This window comes from Ogataea angusta (genome assembly GCF_019207475.1).
Source record: "Ogataea angusta isolate 61-244 chromosome Unknown 61-244_NODE_15_length_18642_cov_92.319141, whole genome shotgun sequence".
Lineage (NCBI taxonomy): Eukaryota > Fungi > Ascomycota > Pichiomycetes > Pichiales > Pichiaceae > Ogataea > Ogataea angusta.
In genome coordinates this window covers 1-18,642 of record NW_025065229.1, presented here as the reverse complement: position 1 = coordinate 18,642, position 18,642 = coordinate 1, and the positions used below count along the sequence as shown (strand labels likewise).

Sequence of the window (18,642 nt, the reverse complement as noted above, 5' to 3'; positions counted from 1 at the left end):
TCAGTATTAAGGCCTGCATTCCTGATACACATCTTCAACGACAATATCGGACAAGATATTGATTTCGCGCCAAGTGTTGAAATCATCTGACCTGTACTTGCCTACTTTCTTATTTAACTTCAAATCTAGCCATTTCGAAAATGGTTCCATGCTCTTAGAATGATTATATTGAGTGGCGTACAAGGACCAGACTTGTTGATGTTTTTCTCGATTCCAAGCATGAGCAAGAGCTTGAGAAAGAGCTTTCTGGGAGTTGTAGTTTGTAATGTTACGAGAATAAAATGACCGAAAAGCCATGAAACCATTCAATCGCTTCCTTCCTTTTTGGACTTTGTGTCTTGTGGGTTTTTTCCTTGCTACCTTGTTCGACCTATCGCTCCCATTATCTTTCGATCCATATTCCGATAACAATCGCTTTAATGAGGGAGAAGTGGTTGGAATTTGGGGAAGGTTTGTCAAGAATGATAAGTTCAGTCCATCCAATGTCATTTTCGCTAAATCACTATATGAGTAGGAATTTTCTGAAGGAAGCAAATATATTGCAACCCTACTCGTGCGTTTACAAAAAAAAGCAAGGCTTATGAAACAGCCTTCTTATTATACTACACCCTTAGCAGAACAAGCTGTGTCATGATTCAGAACGTCTGACAGCTCTTTTGAAACGGTGACCGTTCGTTCCCTCCGTCGTCTATTAGATACCCAATTCCTCACCTGGGGTGCACAAAGTCCAGTTTTATGAACTAAATGTTGTAAATCTCTTTTCGACAGATACGGGTTGTCTTCATTCTCGTTGTACCTATAGTTAGTTCAAGACTCGAGTACCTACCAATTCTCTAGCTCCATCTGAGCGGTTTTTGGAAATCGTTTGGAACGTTTCTCAATTTTGTGTCGCGCTTGATTACTCATCTTTGTGGCATATGGGGGGCAACCACATCCGTATTCTAAAGCTCTTTCTGAGGTAGAATCCATTGAAGATTTGGAGAATTTGTCATGAGATTTGCATGCTATATAGTCCAATAGCAACTGTTCCAATTTGGCTGCTCGTATTTGACGCTCCATCAGGATGTAAATCAAGCACCTAGTCTTCTGCTGTATTTCAGCTAGCATATCATCCTTGGGAGTTGTGGATGGGGAACTAACAACATGTGCGATGGCCTTTGGTTAGTAGCATGGGTTTTCTACTCACAGTCATAAGCGAGTGCACACGAGACTCCCAATATAATTCGTCTTCAAACGAAAGGTCTGACTCAATGATCGAATCGATTAATTGATCCAGAACAGTCGGGAGGTCTGGGGCTCTATATGGTTAGAATTTTTCCCGAATGTGAGATACGTACGAGCATTGTTCTTCATAGTGTGACATCGATGAATCACTATTGGCTACTGAATTAGTTTTGCTCATTTCCTATACTATTTGTGGATGGAAATAACCTAGTTAAGTTTTGGGGGTCCCGCGGATCTCTCATGGTGGCAGTTGCTACAGCCTTCAAACGGACGGGGTGTCAGGTGTAGCATCGCGACGAAAAGATTTGCCACAAATTTACCCGCCCTTGAGGTAGGTATTGGTGTTAGAAGCGGATCCTTTTATCTTGAGGTATTATGGGACCAACTTTCGCGGGCACTCACTTCTTCACGTGAATCACAGGATTCCCACGAGTAGCCTCAGTCATTTTTCGCGCTCAGATAAGACAAACAATTCGCACGTTGCTAATAATGGTATCACCTTGATAAAATTGAAGTAAACGCTTATGTAATATGGAATAAATAGTGTAAATTGCCATATTTGTGGTCGGCCATAGAACGGGATCTAGGAGGGTATAGAACTCAAGCTGGCACTACTCGATGCAGCGTATCTGCAACGGTTGCGTCGGGCATATATTTGTTATAGTTTGGTATGTAGCACGAATTGAGTGCTTTGAAACTTTTCATCATAGGCCACATTTGTAATACGAGTGTATGCCGAACAACCAACTTTGAGTGCTAACTCTAGCCAGGTTATGAGCATGCTCACAGTAATACGTGCTTTGGACCGTCTGCTTAAGACTCCTGGCGCCTCCATTTCATCATAAGAAATGATTGAAAAACATCACGGCAGTGTAAGGGCGAAATTTTTCTTGTTATATGGAGTACAAAACAATTGAAAACCGTCGTCCATGAATACAGATAAGTCCACAAAGTCTCTAGCGCCTTCGGCGAACTTTCCGTAAGTTCGAACCTCTTCTTGTTTATATGTTACAAGCTAACAGTCTAGATTTTGGTATGGAGGTATGTATCAACTTAGTCGATTGATAACAATGCAGGAGCGGCGTCGATGTTTGCCTGTCTCTTTACCCATCCTCTAGATCTAGCCAAAGTCCGCCTCCAGACCGCGAAGGTTCCTGGGGGTGGTTTGGTGTCTTTGGCGTTTAAGATTGTAAAGACAGAGGGCGTACTTGCAGCTTATGCGGGGCTAACTGCGTCGCTGCTAAGACAGGCAACATATTCAACCGCGCGGTTTGGTGTTTATGAAGAGTTGAAAGAGATAATGACAGCCCACTCTAGAGATCACCCATCTACCTTTCAACTACTGGCAGCATCTATGGTTGCTGGTGCGGTCGGTGGTGTTGTTGGAAACCCTGCGGACGTTGTGAATATTCGAATGCAAAATGATAATAGTCTTCCGGAATCTCAAAGGAGACATTACAAGCATGCATTGGACGGTCTCCAAAAGATAGCTAGAGAAGAAAACCTGACTGCGTTATTTAGGGGACTTGGACCCAATTTGGCTCGAGGCATTCTGATGACTGCCTCGCAAGTTGTCTCTTACGACGTGGCCAAGAAACTGCTTGTTGAAAAGCTAAGCATGGATCCGAAAACTAAAGCGACCCATTTTTCTGCATCGTTAATTGCTGGTTTAGTAGCGACGACTGTCTGCTCTCCAGCAGATGTTCTGAAAACGAGAATTATGAATAGCTCAGGCACTGGTCAAGGCTCTTTTGGTATTCTCAAGGACGCCATATCTAGAGAAGGTTTGGTATTCATGTTTAGAGGATGGACCCCTGCATTTATTAGGTTAGGACCACATACGATTTTAACTTTCATTGCTCTGGAAGAGTTGAGAAGGTTGAAGATTGGTCTGTAAGTATGCAAGTTTTCATGCATATATGTTATCTACTATAAAGGGTATCACCTATACTTATATTGAGGTATGACAAGGACATCTTCGCGCGTCTCCTTGAAGAGGGAAAGGCTTTCTTTGCTTCCATGGCTCAAGCTTGTCGTCAGTGTGGGACGATGGTGGTTGTCCGTTTATTAGTATAGATTTCTTCTCGCATTTTCTGATCAACTTTTACTTTCGCTTGTCTGAGTATCGATATGCTGCCCGTGAGTGTAGTGTGAACTGTTTGGTGTTTTTCTGCTCACCAAATAAGGGTATGAACGGTTCTTCTCATAATCTGTAATATTCGTACGGACTTGAGTAGGTTTAATAAGACTGCTTCAAAGTAGGGTAACAAGATAATATTCAAGTTGGTCTATCTATAGCAAAATTAAAACAGTGACTTGACAAATGTACGTGTCTATCGAAACCTAATATTGCGAAAACTAACCAAAAGAACGAGAGACTCGCAATGAGAGTCAGCGAAAGCAATAGATGTTGAAGTTTGTAAGATACAAACTCCAATCGATTTGCAATACTAATAAATCATAAGCTGCCAGGTCGTGTAGAGTCCAGCGGTGTAGATAAAATTTTATTCTGTAAGACTTGAACTTTACTCCCACTCGTCCCCAATCATGTCAGCAATATATCGTGTCCTGAAACGTGACAAGGACGCGAGTAAACAGGGAAGTGACTTTAAAAGATCAAGGGATAGACTTAATCGCCAAAGGTGCCTGCTTGTCTCTTCTCGTGGTGTGATACATAGGCACAGACATTTCATCAATGATTTGCAATCAATGTTGCCTCAATCAAGGAAGGAGCCAAAACTAGACTCCAAAAAGAATCTTTTCGAGTTGAACGAGCTCGCAGAACTACACAACTGCAATAATATCATGTACTTTGAGAGTCGCAAACATCAGGATCTCTACATGTGGCTTTCGAAAACCCCTAACGGGCCAAGCATAAAGTTTCACATTCAGAATTTGCACACAATGGACGAGCTCAATTTCACCGGGAATTGTCTAAAAGGGTCACGTCCAATATTGTCGTTTGATAAAACGTTCGATTGCGATATTCACTTGAAAATTCTCAAAGAAGTGTTCATCCACCAATTTGGAGTCCCTCCTGGTGCAAGAAGATCAAAGCCCTTCATTGATCACTTGATGACTTTTGCTTACTTGGATGGAAAAATATGGGTCCGCAATTATCAGATAAGCGAGCCTATGGGTGATCAAACAGAGCAGTCAGATCTGGAGGAAATGAAATTGATCGAAATTGGACCCAGATTTGTTCTCACTTTGATAACCATACTGGAGGGCTCTTTTTGTGGCCCGAAAATCTATGAAAATAAAGAATACGTTTCTCCTAATGTTGTTAGATCGACGCTTAAAGTTGATGCTGCTAGAAAGGCCGTTCTTCGGCAAGAAAAATCGAGATTGGCACGGCACGGAAAAGAAAATGGCACTAAGATTATGGGAGACGACGAGCTTTTCGCCTGAAAACAATTGTAATTAATTCTCAAGTCGACTTTTTTGAGTCAGATGCTCTCAACAGAGATTGCTCTCCAGGGCATTTGATATAATTATTTCTAATATATGTTATTTAGGCTATCTGTAGCAATGCTTTCGCAATCAGGAGTGCTTTTCCAAGTACTCCTTCACGAACTTTTCCTCCTCGGGCGAGGATGCATCGATTTTTGGTTCCAATTTAACTTTTGGTGACCATGGCTTTGGAGCCACAAGAGCCACGACGCTTCCAATAGTCGCAATAGCAAGCTATTATTAGTACTGTACGATAGTCTAATTCATACCTACATGGTGTGGGGGGATTGACTTCCCGAGTATAGTGTATGCGCCTGCCATTTAAAGATAACTATCAAGTTTTTTGAAGATGTTTTTTTTTTGTTCCGGACTCATGGGTCAACCTAGGATCTCAAAGAGGGTAACTAAAAAACTTGAATTTAGTCTTAACAAATTTCAATTGTCACTTTCAACAGAATCTCGAGCCAAAACCAGAGAGCTCTGTATTGAAACTAGAGGCTCAAATTAATTACATGCAGGAAATTTTGATGCTTGTTTAGAGACATCGGTTATTTCATCCAAATATTCGCCCCATGAACCCACCAAGGCGTCATGGCTTTTTGTCAAAAAAGGGGGATGCTTCTCCACGCGATTCGCCTTGAGCTAGCTGACACATCAATATACGAAACGAGGGTTAGTGCCGATACTTATTTCAACCGTGCGACGCCTGCCCGTTTAGAACACCCAAGCCGCAGGCCATCAGTTGAGTCTCTCGATCCAGCTGGAAACTCGCCACTGACGTGGCCCGCCAGTCCCGGACCACTGCAAAACACTGATCAGACTCAAGATAAAGAGTACACGGGCAAGAAAGTTTTGGGAAATGACTCTTTAGCTTCAAGCTTTGATGATGAGAGTGTAGGTTCAGACCAAATTACCCGTGAAGAGACTTGTGCTCTAAAAGCAGTTGATAAAAACTTGATCAGTGGTACTGTCCGCGATGATTCTTTACCAAAGGCCCAAAGCATAAAGCCAGCTGCACAAGGTGTACATTCTACCGCATTCTCCACCGATTCCAGTGTAGATACAAGTCTTCTTGTCCCGGAAGATGCTTTCAAAAGAGACAATTCGGGCCTAGCATCTGATTCTTTAGAATCTAGAATTTCCCGCACAAAGAGCTTTTCATTCAAGAACACCGTGCCCTCGGATAGAGAAATGGATGCTTTTGGTTTCCAGAGCCAGCTAGACTCTGACGATTACTTCTCATCTGATTCGGAATTGTCCAGATCGAGTGACGACCTATTGAGCTCCAAAACGCAGCAGAGTCTAACATTGTATGCTAAAAATTCTTTGTATCAAACAACGACCAGCGGCTCCAGTCCCTCAAGGTATTTCAAATCTAGGGTGGCCGAATCAGGGTCGACATCGGAATTAAGAAGAGGTGGGGAACTACATTTTACTAAGGATAAACCTGGTCCTTCTTTTATGCAAAACCATTCCACTCTGACCGATTTATTGAAGGAAAATGTTGGACTCGAAAACAATCTGTCCAATGTTACTCACAATGATAAAGCACTTCGATGTTTGATCTCGGTTCCCCGATTATCTATTGGTTTTGAAAATCCGATTCCAATAAAGATAGACGAGTCTTTTTCTGTGGAGGATGTTATTCAAAGCTCGCTATCACAAATCCGGAGACTAAGTCGTGATAAAGGTCGCATTTTTTCTGTCGATTTGAATCCAAAGCTATGGAATCTATATTTAGCTGACGACGATGGACAGGTTGACGACGATATGGGGCCCCTGGAGAGAAATAGGTTGCTCATTTCTTATTGTGCCGACGAATTCGTTCTAGATTTCAAATCCAAGGATGACTATTCCCAAAATGATATGAAACGGGGTCTTGACAGCTCAAGCGTTTTGGAAGACACTACAAGAACTGGACCTGGATCCATAGAAACTCTCGGTTTTGAGAGAATTGCTCCTTTAAACCATCTTTTGCATGCAACTTCCATTGGGTCAGAAATCACCTTCGATGACAAAAAGAATGAAAAGAATTCTTTTTTTGGCTTGAATTCAAAAAGGCTTACCCCTGGGCAGCATAGCCAACAGGGACGAGACGTTGAGCCACCGATAACAAAACCTTCAGACAATGGCTGTATGTGCAATGACACGGAATCAAATTTTGAGACTATGCAAACGAGTTCGTCCCATCATGTCTCTAGAAGGAAAAGAAAATTTCAAACTTTGCTTCAATTGACAGGTCTTAACGGCAATGATCTCCATAATTCCAAAACAAACCAAGGTGAACCTCAAACTATAAATGATCGCTACCTGGGTTCAGGTACCTATTATCGATGGACTATTTGGCGGCGCCAACAAATGTCTTTCAAAGGCAGATATCCCAAATCTCTTGTAATAGACGGGCGTCAAATATACATTCTTCCATTCAATGAATCGAAAGGATCTTGGTATGAGTCAAAAACAACTAGTTTCAATTTCAATCAAATCATCAAGGTGAAACAAAATCCTCGCATCCCTCACTATTTCAAAATAGTTGTGGTGAAGCAAAATCATGAAGCTCCCAAGACATACCATTTGGAAGCGGCTAATGCGGCGGAGTCCAGAGCAATCGTCAAAACTTTCAATTTGTTAATGGAAAGATTTGGACCTACATATGAAAAATATAGGCAATCATAATGGATGTTGGTGATGTCAATGTGCGCTAGTAAACAAGAACACAGCGACTCAAAAGCTATATAATTAGGCTGTATATGTTTTCTATGGCGGGACTTCAGAAGTTCATTCCAATCAGAATTCTGAAATCGCAACTGCTATTGATTGTATATCATCGTGCGAGATGGAAACTTTAATTGCCTTTACCCCTTGAGTGGAGGCAGCAATGTTGGCTTCCCCGTGGAGTCTGACTGAAGGAGCTCCGTTAACATCCCGAATAATCTCGATATCTCTCATAGACGCACCTGCCCCTTTGGACTTGACGCCTAATGATTTGAAAACAGCTTCTTTAGCAGACCAAGTTCCTGCAAAAGACGCCCTAGGGCACGGAGAAGATTCACAGTATCGAATCTCGGCTTTTGTGAAGTTTTTTTCCAGGAACGTTTCGTTTTCACTATTAACCGTGGACAATAACTCGACGTCAACACCGACACCTTTTTCCCCAGTCAGTCTAGTGGCCATGTTTTTGAGGAGCTTGGCTGTTTCTATCGATAGACCACTGGATAGCTTAGAGGACTGAATTTCGGATTCTTTGAAAATAAGCTTATTTTCTTTGGTTGCTGTAACACGAGCAAGAGGGTCCAGATAGACAGATTCCTCTAGGTCATCTGTGTAAGGTGCCTTTGATTTAGCAACAAAGAGAGAGTTTGTTAACATGGCATTGTGCATGTAACGATATGCCTTCTTGTATCTTGTGCTAACCAACTTTTGATATTCTTGGTATTCCTTTTCAGAAAGTGCCGCATAGAGATAGTCAGAGTTGACAATTATTGCTTGAGCGCCTTTTTGTCCAAAGCCAAATGAAGTCACCGAAACTGCCTTTATTCCATCCGTCTTTATTGTTCTCGAAGGAAAGAGAACATACTCATAATTCTCCAGCACCTTATCCACATTGTCGGCATTTCTGTTTCCCGGAACGATGCCCGTTTGCAAAATTTGCAAGCCGCCATTAAGCATCCAGGCACCAGCAGCACCCTTAGGGTGTCCGGTCAAATACTTCTGGAAAACACCATATACAGGATTTCCTTCCGTACGTCCCAAATGGCTCATCATCTTATCGATGGCCGCAGTCTCATTTTTATCGTTAGCTTTAGTAGATGTTCCGTGGAAAGAACACACGCCCAAATCATCTATAGTTAGATCGAATGTGGCCAGCGCTCCTCTTATTGGTGCGATACGAGGATCGTTTTTCCAAAACTCATTACCATACATTCTTTGGGCTTCTTTGATTTGATTTTTGGCTTCTTTTCGAATTTCCTCAGCCCGTTCAGTTAAGAACCTTTCGCCATCAAACAAGCGATCCTCTTTTGCAAGAATGTTGGCTTCTTCCGACAATAATGACAATTCGTTTTCAACCCAGGCTTTGATCTGGGAAGTCCTTGCTTTGAGTTGTCTTGCCCTGTACTTGATATCCAATTTAGGGGATGTGAACCTGGAATCTCCGTGATACTCTCTTGCAGTTGTGAGGATACCTTTCCCTGGTGCAGGCACAGATCTTCCAATTTTATCACTTGCCGTAGATGCCATCGCAACAATACCATATATAGGGACGCCCATTTTGAGAGCCAGTTCTGCTGTCATTAAAATTTGCAATCCCGAGCCCTGAGCTTCCATAAATCCGCTTCTGCTAGTGGTGGTAGGTCTCGACATATCAGCAGGCGTGCGTCCATGAGCAAACTCGTCGTCAGCATTGGAAGTAGCATTCATGTTTCCGAACTCGTACGAGCCTTCTTCCTGGAAGTCATCATAACCACCTACAATCACAATCTTGGCTTTTCCTGATAAAATCGTCTCCATTCCCACATCAACAGATTCCAATGCTGTTGCACATGCCCCAACTGGGGTTTTGATTGGGCCAGACGAGGATAGCAAAAGCATGTTCACCCAGGCAGACATGGTATTGATAAACGACTCTTGAAGAATGTCATTTTGAATAGGTTGGTCCAAGAATCTATCCTTGAACATGCCTTTGAGAGCCGAGACCCCACCCATTCCCGAACCGGAGCAATTTCCAACCTCAGACACATGAACATACTTGTAAAACTCATACGGATCAGTGATACCGGAACTCAAGAGAGTCTCGGCGACCGTAACCAAAACGTAGAGAGTTATTGGATCAACTTGTGAAATGATGTCATCATCAATACCATAAGTGCGAGGATCCCACCCAGTTGGAATTTGTCCGGCAACTAGCCTATCAAATCGCAAAGCTTTCGGAATGTAAAGCTTGGCTCCTTTTAGAACTCTAACCGAGTATTCCTCGGCACCCTCAATAGGAAAGCATTCGACATGATCCCCATGCCAGGCTTTGTATTGTTCCGCGGTAGTTCTATCAGTCTCGAACGGTTCAAGATCATGCTGAACAACAACCTCTTGAATGAACTTCTTTTTCTTTGGATCATACCCATGGAACAGCTCTGGCTCCACGAGCCTGATACCCGAATGTTTCAAAATGTCCTCTTCATATTTCTTCTTGACATCCTTATCATCCACAGGCTGATTGGTTTTCGCGTCAACCCAGCCAGTGTACTGCTTTCCTTTGATGGAACCGTTGAAATATTTGATATATCCCATAATCCAAGCCATCTCAATACAGCCTTCGAGAGAAAACTCTCCACAAGCTTCCATTTCCCACCGAGTTCTGGAACTTCCCCAAGGACCAACCTCAGCAAAGCCTGTTATCACAATTACTCTTTCCAAATCAAGCATGCCCTCAAGATTTGGAGCTAGTGCTTTGAGCTCCTTGTAAGACTTTAGACTTGGAAATTCAAACTTCATGTTAGCCTTTGGTTTAATCTCTGCTTTATTGAACGGGTCGTCTGCTCCAGAGCCATTGACAATCTTGTGTTCAATAGCTGTTTCCACGCTAACGGCCCTCCGAACATCTGAGGTTCTGTTGATATCCATTCTCAATTGGTTAGTATATTCTCTAAGATTTTCAACAAATTGCAGTCCGCCATTGAGGTCAGCCATGATAGGGGCCTCTTCACAAAGCTTCATGACTTCTGGTGTCATTAGACCCAAAATGTTAAATGCCATTTCCTTTTGAGAGAAAGTGCGAACACCCAACTTTTCAATCCCCTCTGCAATGATGTTATTTCCCGACATTAAGCCCGTTCCTCTAGTCCAACCTATCACTGTTCCGCAAATGGTTAAATAGGATGACCACGACTCTGAGTGCCATCTGTTGAAGAGGGTCTCAAGTCCAAGTTTGGACTCTGAATATAAGCCATCGGAGCCAAAAGTGCCATGGTTAGGAGATAGAGGAAGAATTACCTGAGCTGGACGAGTTTGAATATTTCTATCTCTTTTTTTGGACGAGACCTCACCCAATAATCTCAATAAATTAGTTAGCATGATCCGATGAGCCAGCTCAGATTTGGAATCGATGGCATCGATCTCAATTCCCATTTCTGGAATGGCAGCAAATGGGATTACATAGTCCAAGTCCCATTGAAGTCCGCCCTTTTTGGCGTCTTCATAAATATAATCAACAAGTGATTTTATATCTTGCTTTGATCCCTGATTGAAAGGTACCACCACTAGCGTAGAATCCGCAGCACCATATCTCGAGTACATCCGTTGATAATATTCCGTGACATTTTTCGAAAATCTTGACGTGGTGACAATCACTTTGGCGCCACCAGATAACAACCCTTGGAGGATCTCAGCTCCAATCGAACCTGCGCCAGCGCCCGTGACAAGGGCATATTTTCCTTTGAACGTTATGCCATTAACTGCACCCTTCTCAAGACCATCCAAATATGAAGAAGAAGCATGCTTATCATATCTCCAGAAGCCCAATCTGTCTTTCTTTTGAATGTGCAAAAAAGGAATTGTTTCTGGTGGAATAGTACTTGAAACAGGCTTATGAATTTCTGCATAATCCTTTAGCGAAGCAATCTCGTCAGTGTCACTATCAGATTCTGGGACACTTTCGTCACCAAGAACGGCCTTTGCAGATTTAGAGACCTCAATTTCGGATGACTGGTCAACAAAATCAAGCAGTTTAGCATAAAGTTTTTGAAATTCAATCCTGCTTTCAGCCGATGCTTGCTTCGAAATGGCCTTATAAATCCTTGACAGGTCGTCTTTGATGGACGGCTGAGGCTCTTTTGTTAGTTCACCACCCAATGCCATTTCATGAACATATTGTTCCAGCTTTCTAACAGCTGGTCTCACTTCTTCTGTGTAGATTATGCGTCCCTTTTCATCCACAGTTGTCTTTGGTCCAGTAGGGTAAGAAATGTCTTTGTAAACTGGACTTTTGTTGAGAACTTCACGACAGTTGTCAATTAGTTGCTGTCCAAGCTTCTTTGCGAGTTCATATGTCTCACCCTTATGAGTTGGGGTATGATCAATGTGGTACTGCATGAACTTTATTAGAGTAGGATTGGCTCTATTCATGATTTGAATACATTGAGTGACTGTCTCCCTGTCCACAGATTTTAGCTTTCCAAAAATGATATCGAAATACATGGATAACGCATCCTGTCTGGCCCAGTTCCAGTACGAGTCATATGATCTAGCTTTCAGGGACGAAAACACAGGTTTGATTCCCGACGCATAGAATTCACCATGCTCCTCGGCCCACAAATCAAGCTCAGCTTGAAGGATAGCAGTAGCTTCTTTCTCCTTGAGAAGAAGCTTTTCACCTTTCATCAAATCGTAATTCAGGTATCTTGCAAAAGTCTCTAATTGTTGACGAGCAACAGTTTTATTCTCCTTCATTGCGGCATCAAGAGCAGCGGAATCGACTACCGCAGATGCACCAGAGCCACCAGAGCCACCAGAGCCTCGAGGCGAGGCTTGAGATAAAGTGACACCGTTTTGAGAGGCATAAGAGTGGGAGGCAGAATCCAAAAATAACTTAGCATCAGCTTCTGAACCAAGCCTCTGGCTTGGTTCATTTGTAAGGGCATACAATAAAACCGAATCCTGTCTTCCCGGACCAAGTCCCCATCTAGACTGAAGATACTTTCTGGCCACACCTACCGAAAAACCACCAGGCATTTTGGAGCTCATAAGTCTTGCAATGAGAGAGGAGGACTGCTTTCCGAGCGAACCCTGAAACGTTTCTTCAAACTGCTCAGCAAGCTCTTGCAACGGGGAATCTTCTGGCTTCTCTGGAGTAGCTCCAAACTCCTTGCCTAGATCACCCAGGATTTCATTCTGAATGGTAGATTTTCCACCGACAAGATCCTTGATTGCTTTTCCCATGGAGATTTCATTGAGGGATTTCTTCAATTTATGAGCAACTAACGCCTGCAAAATTAACGAAGCTTTAACAGGCTCATCAGGAATATTGACTGCTGCCTGTGCAGGCTCTGGCGTAGCTTGTTGATTGACAACGGGCAAAGAATCGTTGATCGGAGCAGCAGTTCCGTCGAATGGTTTTGACGGTTGAAGAGGCTCTTCAGGGGCGGCCACAATATCAGCAAGATCTGGAGTATAATATATTTCTTTTTGGTCTTTTGAGTAGCAAAGCACCTGTCTTTGCAAGGAAAGCGCTGCATCATAGGATTCGTACTTCGCCTTTATCGTACGCGACGCCATGCCCGCTAAAGTGGGGGATGGCCCTATTTCGACAACACGTTCTGTGTTGAAATCTCTCAGGAAAACGTCTTGAGTTTCAATCCATCTGACAGGTGAGGCAAATTGGTATGCCAGAAGCTCAGTCAACAAAACATGAGACAGTTCTTGTTCAATCTCTGGCTTCATTTTATTGTAGAGAAAGAATCAATATTTTCAGCACTGAGTACGTCAATTTAGAACTTAAAATATTGTAAAAACTTGTTGAAATAATTGTTGAGCTTTCAAAGGCTGTGTAAAATGTGTGTTGTTGAATGATCGTTGTATTGTAGGCATTTTAAAAGACTTTAAAAAGGTTTTATTTTTACGCGAAATTTTGTCGAGAGAAATAGCTAAAGATAAGCAGAGTCACTATAATAGATCCAAAACTTTCTTAGCGTCCCGAGGAAAGTTAACTAAGCAATACACTCAAATATGTCTGCGGATTTAGACAACTTTCTGGGCTTGACCACTAGCCCGATAAGAAATTCGTTGCCCCTTATCTCAGAACGACTTGAAAAGTATAGAAGGCTAGTCCTTTCCTTGGAAGCGTATATTCACGATCATCTGAGTATCGTCACCACAAGCATTAAGTCACACGAGAGGTTACGGAAAAGTACTTCTATCGACTCGGTAGTTAGGTTTGAAAGTGATCCGGAGGGTTCCGCGCCAGTGATTGAGGCATCGAAGAATGAGCGCACAGAGTCTAACGACGACATAAACTCTTTTTTTCGCCTTTTGCAAGATCAGACGGAATCACTGATCAAGCAAATGGGTCTTGCAGAGACCACCATGAGAAGCCAAGTTATTCCACAATTGAAGGGGCTTCAATCATCGATAAGTTCAAAGCAAAAAGAGTTCAGTCATTTGTGTCACAAGCATGAAAAGGAATACAAGCTGGCATTACAACAAACCACGAAAGAACTGGAACACTTTGAATTATCTATCACGAAGTCCGAAATGTTACCAGAAAATGCAAAACTGGATTTTCGCCATGACCCTTACTTCAACAAGAAAGTACTCCTGTCTCAGGCAGACACACAGCTTCAATCGGAGCAGAAGTATTCAAATTTTATACGAAAAAGCGAAGCTGACTTGAAATTAGTCGAAATACAAACTACTCAAGAGCTGAAGCAAATTTTCGAGCTATTCTCATCATCTCTGATCCACCTTCACGGAGACTACTGTAACACTTTTCAAACGTTAAATACACACTTTCAAAGTATTCCAGATGATCTTGAATGGTCACGATTTCTCAAAGTATATGATATGAAATTATCTTCAGTACACGAGGATTTGCATGACTCATCTTCTGCTTCTTCAAATCGGAACCACATCCCCGAACGGCAGGCCAGAAATCTCGAAACTGTGACATTTCCTAACAGACACCATTTTTCAACAATTCCAATATTGGAAGGAGTTCTGTCGAGAAAGGACGGAAAACTCAGCTCTAAAATGTCATCATATTACTACGCTATCACCAAGAATCGATTTTTTTTCGAGTTTGATTCTAGGCTCTGTTCCAATACGCAGCCAAATCATGTATTCTTCCTACCTGAATGCACTCTCAAAGATTTAGTTGACTCCGGCCCCTACCGATTTAAACTTCGTGGCAAAGATCTGTCATCAGCCTTCATCAAGAGCTCCAAAACATTGGTGTTGGAGGCATCCTCCGAAGATGAATTGAAGACTTGGTACAATGTCCTGAGCGAGCTAACAGGTTTGATGTATTCAAGCCAGGAATATCGAGATTCGGAGTAGTTGATCATTCTTTACAATGAAATATCAGGAATTACACATTTTCCTTCAACTGGAGTCCGAACCAGTGTCACTGTCAGATAGACAATGGCTGTTCATATGAGGTGCCTGTCGACTAAGAGAACACTCACCGTAGTGCACATCTGATCCCACAATATACCCTGGAGGGTAACGACTTCTCTTGGATAAGGGAATATAAGTGTTCACACTGGACCAGTCTACTATAATAAAACATGAACAGCGTGTCGTTCAAGTCGTTTTCATTGGCATCCAGAGCACATGCATTATGTAAGCAATATACGAAATTTATTGTACTCGCAATATTTTTGATTCTACAGTAAACGAACTTTATTTAATTTACCAGCATATTGCAAGCTTCAGCATGAAAGCTATTATTTTAATCAGTGAGCAATTTTCAATCAAAGCATGAGCTCTTCTGATCAGTATAATAAGGTACAAGGAATAGTTCACATCAAACATCTGAAGTCATCTGAATCCCATCGTTTTCCATCTTACATAAAAAACCAAGAGCAATACGAATCCCAGCAAGCACCGTTTGGTGACCCGAGTTTTAATCTAACTTCCAGCCATGTTCCAGATCACCCTCAAATGGCGAAAGGCTTTTCTGACAGTAGGAAAAACCCCTCTCCTCAAAATGTCACCAAGGACACAAATCTTCCCTACAGGCAGACCAAAGGAAAGTATTCTCTACACGATTTCAAGATCATACGGACTTTAGGCACTGGTTTCTTTGGCCGTGTCCATTTGGTCAGGTCAAACCATAATGGACGATATTATGCTATGAAGGTGTTCCGGAAGCGGAAAATAGTCAAGTCAAAGCAAATCGAGCACACCAATGACGAGAGGAGAATTTTGTCCGTGTTGCAGCACCCATTCATTACACGAATGTGGGGGACTTTCCAAGATACAAAATCCATATTTATGATAATGGACTACATTGAAGGTGGAGAACTGTTTTCACTTTTGAGGAAGTCAAAAGTGTTCCCTAATCAAGTGGCCAAATTTTATGCTGCAGAGGTCTTGCTCGCTCTCGAATATCTTCATTCCAAAAACATTGTCTATCGAGACCTCAAACCTGAAAACATACTGTTGACGAGAACTGGACACATAAAACTCACCGATTTTGGTTTTGCCAAAGAAGTCGAAACGACCACATATACCTTATGTGGTACACCCGATTACATTGCTCCGGAGGTAATTGCCGTCCAACCGTACAACAAGGCAGTTGATTGGTGGTCATTTGGCATTCTGATCTATGAAATGCTGATAGGCACGACACCCTTCTACGACACATCGCCGATAAAGATCTATGAGAAAATAAGCAAATGTGAATATGACATTCCCCAATTCATTGAATCGGATGCAAAGTCTCTCATCAGAGGTTTAGTAATGAAGGATGTCACCTTTAGGCTAGGCAACCTTCGCCACGGAGTTGATGATATAAAATATCATCCATGGTTTCAAGAAGTCGTATGGGAAAATCTTTTGAGTGGAAACATTGAAACACCATATGAACCTAATATTCCGACTGGGGTGGGCGACAGCTCCCAGTTCGAGTTATATCCTGAGGAGGAGTATGATTATGGAAATGTCAGCTCCCCAGATGATTATGGGTACTTATTCCCGGAGTTTTGACTTCGCCCCATTTCAGCGATTGATACACCATCCCAGTTTCGGTATTATTCGAAATGCACGATATTTTGGGATGCGATGATACATTTTAGGGATTCGAAAAATGAGCTCTCAGACACGCATTCACCGTATGAAAGTCGATGCCGTCGAGAAAGCTCATTCAGCCTGATTTGCAACTGATTGTCCTGATAAACACACGAATTTGATAACAGATAAAGAATCAATTTCTGATGTGCTGATAAATTGCAGTTTGAACTAGTATGGTTTGAACTAACAACAAATGCCTCTTTAATCTCTTCGTATCTGTCCGGTTTCAGTTCCCACAATACATAAGCCATGTGCACACTTTTGGTGGATATCACAAAGGAAAGTATCTCATTCTCATTTAAAACTTCCATCAAAATCGACATAAGATTTCTTAGGTATTTTGCATTCGTGAATTGTTTACGACGAATGCAGGGCAGCCACAGTGATGAAAGCTGTTGTTTTATAAGGAGATCCGTCAACGCCATCATTCCTAGCTGTCTTAATCGATAACAGAATATCACATACGCTTTGCAGAGCAATGATTCATTCAACGAGGCAAATCTGCTGTCACTAATTGTCGTGCTGATGAAACTTTTCAAAGTGGCCCGGTTCATCTTGAATACCAAAGATGCGAGAAAGGTTGTATTCAATCGCCCATGCGCAAGTAAGTAGTCTGCGACGAAAACGATGTCTGACTGCTTTTTCAACTTCCGTATATATTGGTTGACTGCTTTAACTTCGGATCCCAGTAATAATTGGCAAGGAGCTATAGGATGATCTTGATTGCTAGCTCTTTGTAGTGGTTGCAACACAGAAGTCAATTCGCGCAAAATTCTTTGATAATGATTTCTTTCGAAATCTTCAATATACTTGACCTTTGTTAGCTTGTTTTCCACATGTTGATCTATAGCCCGTCTATGAGTGGGCTTTTCGAGCAAATCCATCAAGTCACTGACGAATGACGCGGGCTGCTTTTGCCCGGGTTTAGTAGCCTTTTGATTAACCTTCAATGTATGATACACGCGACAAGCTTTACGAGATCCTGTCAAGAGTTGAATTTCTTGCATTAAATCTATTGAGGGCCTGAACCACTTGATCATTTGATACAAACACATTTTTCATTTGAAGAGTTCTGGGTAGGGTAACTGATGAAATTCGGTTGCCGGTTTTTTTTGAAAATCCGGTAGCATCAGCCTCGTAAAGTGTACGAAACCAGCTGAAATTTTTTCCTGATCTCATCATCTAATTTAGAAAAGTTTGTCATTTTCCTATTACGTAATTGAAATCGACAGATATTGAATCTTGTTGGTTACCCTGCTTACTCATTATAACTAGCTTACGTAAACATCCTCGATTTGCGCATCAGTGAAGGGGGTAGCAAACAGTCGAGTATACTGCGAGGAGCCTTTATTTGTATCTTTTTTGGATTTACTTCTCCGTCCAACTTCGGTCGTACTATCGTACCTGATTTTTAATATCTTCCTGTGTGCCTCCATATTTTTAAGTCGCATCCTACTATAAGGTGATTTTCCAAATTTGATTATCGGCTTGCTCTGATTGTTCACCTTGAAATCCATCAAATATACTTCAGGTTCGTCTGCTTCGTTTATCAATTTTTCCTGTCCCACGCATTTATATTTTGATAAGATTTGAACGCCTATTTTACCACTACCTGCAAGTGTATCTTTCAGAAACTGAGTCGATAGCTGATCTTCCTTTGATTCCAAATATTTGAAATAGCGATCAAACATTTGACTTCTCCTGCTCCAGACCTACTTGTTAGTTGCCAATCAAGAGTACTCACAATCGAAGCTACTTTGGAAATTGATCTAAAGTCTAACTGGCCGACTTCTTTCTTCAATATTCCATTGACAACCCCCCTTGTAATCAGAAACCTATTTTTGGGTTTTCCAATGACTCTTTTGGCCTTTCCCTCCATTTGACTATGATTATTTCTTTTAGTAGTTGTATTTCGATAAGTTGACCTTTTGTGTATAGTCTTGGATCGTGACATATAGGTATCTGAAACCTCTATTAGCACAAAGGCAACTAGGGAAAATGGTTGCAGGGGTGAAACATTTTTATACCCGTATCTGCCAAAAAAAAAGACACGCACACATACGTTCCTTCCGACGTACCTTGTCACGAAAGGTAATCAGTGTTGAGTGAGTCATGGGGTCTAGTTTGCTACTAAACTCGCTGTTGCTACTTCATGATATGACTACCAACTTGATAGGCAACGAG

General features: G+C 42.0%; 10 protein-coding genes across 10 annotated transcripts; 5 read left to right on the top strand and 5 right to left on the bottom strand.

Annotated features, from left to right (window-relative positions):
* Window positions 1–6: 6 nt before the first annotated feature.
* On the bottom strand, window positions 7–489 carry KL928_005409 (uncharacterized protein; the record flags this gene model as incomplete). The annotated part of the gene is made up of 1 exon (XM_043206215.1): window positions 7–489. The coding sequence occupies one exon, from the start codon at window positions 487–489 to the stop codon at window positions 7–9; it is 483 nt and encodes a 160-aa protein (XP_043057291.1).
* Window positions 490–822: 333 nt separating this feature from the next.
* KL928_005408 (uncharacterized protein) lies at window positions 823–1,107 on the bottom strand (the record flags this gene model as incomplete). The annotated part of the gene is made up of 1 exon (XM_043206214.1): window positions 823–1,107. One exon carries the CDS (start codon window positions 1,105–1,107, stop codon window positions 823–825), a length of 285 nt encoding a protein of 94 aa, XP_043057290.1.
* Window positions 1,108–2,229: 1,122 nt separating this feature from the next.
* On the top strand, window positions 2,230–3,121 carry KL928_005407 (uncharacterized protein; the record flags this gene model as incomplete). The annotated part of the gene is made up of 2 exons (XM_043206213.1): window positions 2,230–2,265; window positions 2,375–3,121. 2 exons carry the CDS (start codon window positions 2,230–2,232, stop codon window positions 3,119–3,121), a joined length of 783 nt encoding a protein of 260 aa, XP_043057289.1.
* Window positions 3,122–3,771: 650 nt separating this feature from the next.
* KL928_005406 (uncharacterized protein) lies at window positions 3,772–4,635 on the top strand (the record flags this gene model as incomplete). The annotated part of the gene is made up of 1 exon (XM_043206212.1): window positions 3,772–4,635. One exon carries the CDS (start codon window positions 3,772–3,774, stop codon window positions 4,633–4,635), a length of 864 nt encoding a protein of 287 aa, XP_043057288.1.
* A 657-nt stretch (window positions 4,636–5,292) lies between these two features.
* On the top strand, window positions 5,293–7,353 carry KL928_005405 (uncharacterized protein; the record flags this gene model as incomplete). Its single annotated transcript, XM_043206211.1, has 1 exon — window positions 5,293–7,353. One exon carries the CDS (start codon window positions 5,293–5,295, stop codon window positions 7,351–7,353), a length of 2,061 nt encoding a protein of 686 aa, XP_043057287.1.
* A 111-nt stretch (window positions 7,354–7,464) lies between these two features.
* Window positions 7,465–13,110, bottom strand: KL928_005404 (uncharacterized protein; the record flags this gene model as incomplete). The annotated part of the gene is made up of 1 exon (XM_043206210.1): window positions 7,465–13,110. One exon carries the CDS (start codon window positions 13,108–13,110, stop codon window positions 7,465–7,467), a length of 5,646 nt encoding a protein of 1,881 aa, XP_043057286.1.
* A 285-nt stretch (window positions 13,111–13,395) lies between these two features.
* KL928_005403 (uncharacterized protein) lies at window positions 13,396–14,721 on the top strand (the record flags this gene model as incomplete). Its single annotated transcript, XM_043206209.1, has 1 exon — window positions 13,396–14,721. The coding sequence occupies one exon, from the start codon at window positions 13,396–13,398 to the stop codon at window positions 14,719–14,721; it is 1,326 nt and encodes a 441-aa protein (XP_043057285.1).
* A 423-nt stretch (window positions 14,722–15,144) lies between these two features.
* KL928_005402 (uncharacterized protein) lies at window positions 15,145–16,374 on the top strand (the record flags this gene model as incomplete). Its single annotated transcript, XM_043206208.1, has 1 exon — window positions 15,145–16,374. The coding sequence occupies one exon, from the start codon at window positions 15,145–15,147 to the stop codon at window positions 16,372–16,374; it is 1,230 nt and encodes a 409-aa protein (XP_043057284.1).
* A 44-nt stretch (window positions 16,375–16,418) lies between these two features.
* Window positions 16,419–17,465, bottom strand: KL928_005401 (uncharacterized protein; the record flags this gene model as incomplete). The annotated part of the gene is made up of 1 exon (XM_043206207.1): window positions 16,419–17,465. One exon carries the CDS (start codon window positions 17,463–17,465, stop codon window positions 16,419–16,421), a length of 1,047 nt encoding a protein of 348 aa, XP_043057283.1.
* Window positions 17,466–17,729: 264 nt separating this feature from the next.
* Window positions 17,730–18,149, bottom strand: KL928_005400 (uncharacterized protein; the record flags this gene model as incomplete). The annotated part of the gene is made up of 1 exon (XM_043206206.1): window positions 17,730–18,149. One exon carries the CDS (start codon window positions 18,147–18,149, stop codon window positions 17,730–17,732), a length of 420 nt encoding a protein of 139 aa, XP_043057282.1.
* Window positions 18,150–18,642: the final 493 nt, after the last annotated feature.